The 5,000-nt window shown below is 46.1% G+C and overlaps 2 protein-coding genes across 4 annotated transcripts in view; one reads left to right on the top strand and one right to left on the bottom strand.

Annotated features, from left to right (window-relative positions):
- The window catches only part of LOC125310106 (ras-related protein Rab-19-like), a 6,946-nt gene extending 6,592 nt beyond the window's left edge, over window positions 1–354 (bottom strand). The window contains exon 1 of the mRNA XM_048267263.1: window positions 1–354. This exon is cut by the window's left edge and continues 63 nt beyond it. The gene's annotated coding sequence lies outside the window, so the exon portion shown is untranslated.
- A 670-nt stretch (window positions 355–1,024) lies between these two features.
- The window catches only part of slc37a3 (solute carrier family 37 member 3), a 36,211-nt gene continuing 32,235 nt past the window's right edge, over window positions 1,025–5,000 (top strand). Inside the window, exons 1-2 of one of the 3 annotated variants that reach the window (XM_048267582.1) lie at window positions 1,025–1,150; window positions 1,892–2,049. In XM_048267582.1, the coding sequence (XP_048123539.1) occupies window positions 1,973–2,049 (77 nt within the window). In that variant the 5' untranslated portion in view covers window positions 1,025–1,150; window positions 1,892–1,972. Of the gene's footprint in view, window positions 1,151–1,526; window positions 1,724–1,891; window positions 2,050–5,000 lie in introns of those variants that run through there. The other 2 variants (XM_048267581.1, XM_048267583.1) reach the window with 2 other exon arrangements.

Genomic DNA, 5,000 nt, shown 5'->3' with positions numbered 1-5,000 from the left:
GGGTCAACTCAGCTACTCCGTCAGGGTCTGGCATAAACTGCCAGAACAGCCACAGCAGGTAGAACAACCACAACGTTTCCTGGTCTCACATCCCCATCAAGGTTGGCATGTACTCTCTCTTCCTCTCTCTCTCTCCCTCTCTCCTTCTCTCTCTCTCTCTCTCTCCTTCTCTCTTCAGCTCTGTCGATCTGTTTCCTTTCTCTCCTGTATCTGAGGAACAGCAGTGGTGGCTGGAGTTAGGGTTTGATTTAGAGCTCAGTCTCTCATCTCACTTCCTGTCTTTCTGCGGCAACTCTGCTCTTGTCACGTCCTCCTGCTTCCTGCCCATGCAGTTTGCTCTCACACAATCATCTCTCTCTCTCTCTCTCTCTCTCTCTCTCTCCACGCCTTCTGTTAGCCTCTCCCAACTCTTTTATCAGTACACAATTGAAGCCCCACCCTCCTCCGCAAACAGGTGGAACACCTGCTCTTTGCATCTTGGGGGGATGGGAAGTGTAGTTCCCCAGCAGAATAGATGATAATGTGTGTTGGTGTTTTGCGTAATGCCAAATACAGTTGAAAATCACACTGAATATGGGACACTGAATAAATGTTCTCTTCTCTTTTTGCATTATTTTAACTCTTGTAGCCCTTTTTTTCTTCTTTGCCTAAGGTTATTATTTTGTTTATTGCACTAAGCACTTTATTGTGAAGCACGTTGGTGTGGTTACCGTCTGTAAATGTGCTATAGAAATACAAATTTACTTGACTTGACACTGGCAGTTTGTCCCAGAGGATCAGCTGGAGTCTTCATTGCACCTCTTCTGAAGCAACAGAGCAGGCAATTCCGCCAATAAAAGCTCATAACATTAGCATAGGGTTTCACATACCTACTTGTCTGTACTTGCATATTGTGTGCTTTTACATATTTAAATATACCAGAGACCATATAGGCCTACTTTGTGAATACCACATTTTCCACATCTTCTCAGTGGAGAACTACGTTACCCAGTGTCCTTTGCGAGGGAAGTGAGAGTTGCCTTGTAAACTAGCATCTCGAGTTTCGCCCGTGAGCGAGCGAGATCCGAGTCAACAAGCACAGTCTACTCTATAGGCCACTGGCACACTAACCCAAATAACTAGTTGTTTTTATATGAGGTAACCTGCAGAGGTAAGTTCAGAGTCTGATTTACAGCTTTTGCAGCACTTGGTGTGCGCGGAGATTTGAATGTTTCTGCTGGATAAGCTTCTCTGCGAGCACTCTTAATGATGCTGTAGTAGAAACAGCTATTTATACTAGCTAGCCCCTTTAGCCAGCTAGCCAATGTATGTGTCAGTCTGTCCTGATGCTTTGTGTGCACTTAAGGCATGAATGCGAGTTATCAGCAGCTGTTGTTGGTTACCTCGCCTAACCTTTGCCAGAGCGCCTCGTATAGATTACATGTAACGTTAGCCGATGCGCTGGTCGCCTCTGCGGTTGTGACATATGTTTTGTTGTGTTGTCTCGACGTGGCAAACCAGTGTCTCATTATGTAGTCTGGTATTCAAAGGACCAACATCTGTCTCCGTCCTTCGAGAAGCGCCTATGAGAAGATCAACGATCTCTGTCCGCTAATCCTCTCTCGTGGATTAATTATATCATGTCATTCCGTCGGCGGGCTCTGACTGCGAAGTCACGAGGAATGTTCTGTATAGGAAGTTAAATGACCAGCAGTGTGAACCGGGACGTTTGATCGGAAAACTTGTAAGATACTGGAAATGTGTGTGCATCCATACATTTGGCGTTGTTAACTGCCTGACATGCGTGAGACAGGTCTCTCTCTCTCTGTGTGTGTCTGTGTGTGCTTGACACTATAGGCCTAGAAACAGCGACCAGAGAACACCTAATATTTCCACACGTTTCCCCTTGCAGATAAAGGTGGCGTTACCATGGTGATGCCTGGTGAGATGTAGTGTTGGTGTGACCTCTCTGCCCCCTCCAGACGACCCTGTGATGTGGCCTTTCCGCTGCGACTTCCTGTCGCAATACACACACCACCATGTAGTGGTGTTCCTGCTCACTTTCTTCAGGTACACACACACACACACACACACACACACACACGCTCCCTCACACACACACACACACGCTTACTCACACACATGTAACCTGCGTTGGCGGAACTCCAACCTGTGATTCAGCCCTGCACATACCCGGGACTCGAACCGCGGAAACAGCAGCACCTCGGGGATGGGGGCCCGGGGAACGTTGAGCCAATAGCCCAGGCTACTAGCTCGCTCTTGAGGCGTCGGGGAGGGAGGTTGACCAACGTTCCACACGCACAGCTAAGCTAGCTGGCATCCGTTACACTCACACACACTCTCTCACTCACTCACTCACTCACTCACTCACTCACCCCCACACACACACACACATTGACCCGCCACTCACTCCACTCCACTCACACACCCACAGGACAGACACACACACACACCTGGTGGTGTTCCTGCTCACCTTCTTCAGGTACACACACACACACACACAGGCACACACACACACACACACACACACACACACACACCTGGTGGTGTTCCTGCACAACTCACTCACTCACTCACTCACTTACTCACTCACTCACACACTCACTCACACACACAATCTCTAACTCACATGACACACAAACAGGTCACATACCACTTACACACACAGAGGTCATTTCCTCATGTGATTTGCTTGAACTTGTGGTTAACCCCAAAACACACACACACACACACACCTGTTGAGGACTTTGCGGATGTGCCTAACAGCATGGCCTTTGCACATCTCACCACATAGCTCATCGTATCAGTCGGCTTGAACACTGAAAAATATCACTCGCGACTTAATGACCATGACCATGTGAAACTCAGGGTCCCAAGGCTAAACCAGTTAAGAAACACTGGCGTAAAGACCAGTTAATAAACACTAGTGTAAGGACCAGTTAATAAACACTAGTGTAAGGACCAGGCTAGACCAGTTAATAAACACTAGTGTAAGGACCAGTCTAGTTAATAAACACTAGTGTAAGGACCAGTTAATGAACACTAGTGTAAGGACCAGTTAATAAACTAGTGTAAGGACCAGGCTAGACCAGTTAATAAACACTAGTTTAAGGACCAGTCTAGTTAATAAACACTAGTTTAAGGACCAGTCTAGTTAATAAACACTAGTGTAAGGACCAGTTAATGAACACTAGTGTAAGGACCAGTTAATGAACACTAGTGTACGGACAATTCTTATCGCACTTCACATGTAATTCTGATTACACTGACAGTTTCATTGGTATGAATACTTGCTTTTGAGACATAAACTAAGCATTTTGAACAAGATAACTACTTTTGTGGGTAATATGCTATGTGGTGCAGTTTGCATTAATTGTTTTGAGAACTGAAAAACTGTAACATACTCTCATTGTTTCACCCACACACAGACACAGACACACACACAAACACACACACACACACACACACACATACATACACACATATATACATACACACATGCATACACACATACATACATACATACATACACAGTCTTGTGATAACCTTAAGTTTCAACACACTACTGCTCAAAGGTCAAAAATGACACACACCACACCTTACCAGCTGTTTTGTGTGTGACTGTGCAACCGTGTGTGTGTGTGTGTGTGTGTACTCTAAGGGCGTGTGTTTAATCACAGAGACTAATCCATGCTGTGGCATTATTCTTTTGTGTGTGTGTGTGTTAACTCCAATATGAGTTTACATGTGCTTGGGAGAGAGCTTGTGGTGGTAGGTGTGTGTGTGTGTGTGTGTGTGTGTGTGTGTGTGTGTGTGTGTGTGTGTGTGTGTGTGTGTGTGTGTGTGTCCGCGTGTTTGCTAATTCACTAAAGAAAGACATTTTGTTATGGACGTAACAAACAGTTTTGAAAAAGAAACAATGAAGGTAATGAGGAGCAGGTAATGAGGAGCAGGAGCAGGTAATCAGAGGCATGAGTGTGAGGAGCAGGGCTAGTGGTGGAGATAATGAGGAGCAGGTAATGAGGAGCAGGAGCAGGTAATGAGGAGCAGGGTTAGTGGTGGAGATAATGAGGAGCAGGTAATGAGGAGCAGGAGCAGGTAATGAGGAGCAGGAGCAGGTAATGAGGAGCAGGAGCAGGTAATGAGGAGCAGGTAATGAGGAGCAGGGCTAGTGGTGGAGATAATGAGGAGCAGGTAATGAGGAGCAGGTAATGAGGAGCAGGGCTAGTGGTGGAGATAATGAGGAGCAGGGCTAGTGGTGGAGATAATGAGGAGCAGGTAATGAGGAGCAGGTAATGAGGAGCAGGTAATGAGGAGCAGGGCTAGTGGTGGAGATAATGAGGAGCAGGTAATGAGGAGCAGGGTTAGTGGTGGAGATAATGAGGAGCAGGTAATGAGGAGCAGGTAATGAGGAGCAGGAGCAGGTAATGAGGAGCAGGTACGAGGAGCAGGGTTAGTGGTGGAGGGTGGAGATAATGAGGAGCAGGTAATGAGGAGCAGGAGCAGGTAATGAGGAGCAGGGTTAGTGGTGGAGATAATGAGGAGCAGGTAATGAGGAGCAGGGTTAGTGGTGGAGGGTGGAGGTAATGAGGAGCAGGAGCAGGTAATGAGGAGCAGGGTTAGTGGTGGAGATAATGAGGAGCAGGTAATGAGGAGCAGGGTTAGTGGTGGATAACACTCCAGTTTCATCAAATGAAGAGGATGTGATGGTGCCACTGACACCTCAAGGAAATTTCACAGATTGCGAAGGGATCTCCATCTACAAGCTTATTCTGTTCAATGAGTCAGTGTTTTATGAACACTGTTAATAAAAATAAGTATTTCCCAGTTAGACCTTTACAAACTGCATTTATAGATAATCATAAATGATACACCTCCCAATGCACACCTGGCCCAACCAGTTCAGGATACCGCTAGGGCCTCCACACACACACACTGCTGTCATGCCTTCGATTTATTATTTATTGTTTATTTGATTTGAAATATTTGAAATTCGAAAG

This window comes from Alosa alosa, chromosome 17 (assembly GCF_017589495.1).
Source record: "Alosa alosa isolate M-15738 ecotype Scorff River chromosome 17, AALO_Geno_1.1, whole genome shotgun sequence".
Lineage (NCBI taxonomy): Eukaryota > Metazoa > Chordata > Actinopteri > Clupeiformes > Clupeidae > Alosa > Alosa alosa.
Note: the sequence above shows the minus strand (reverse complement) of the source record. Positions and strands in the feature narration are given on the sequence as shown.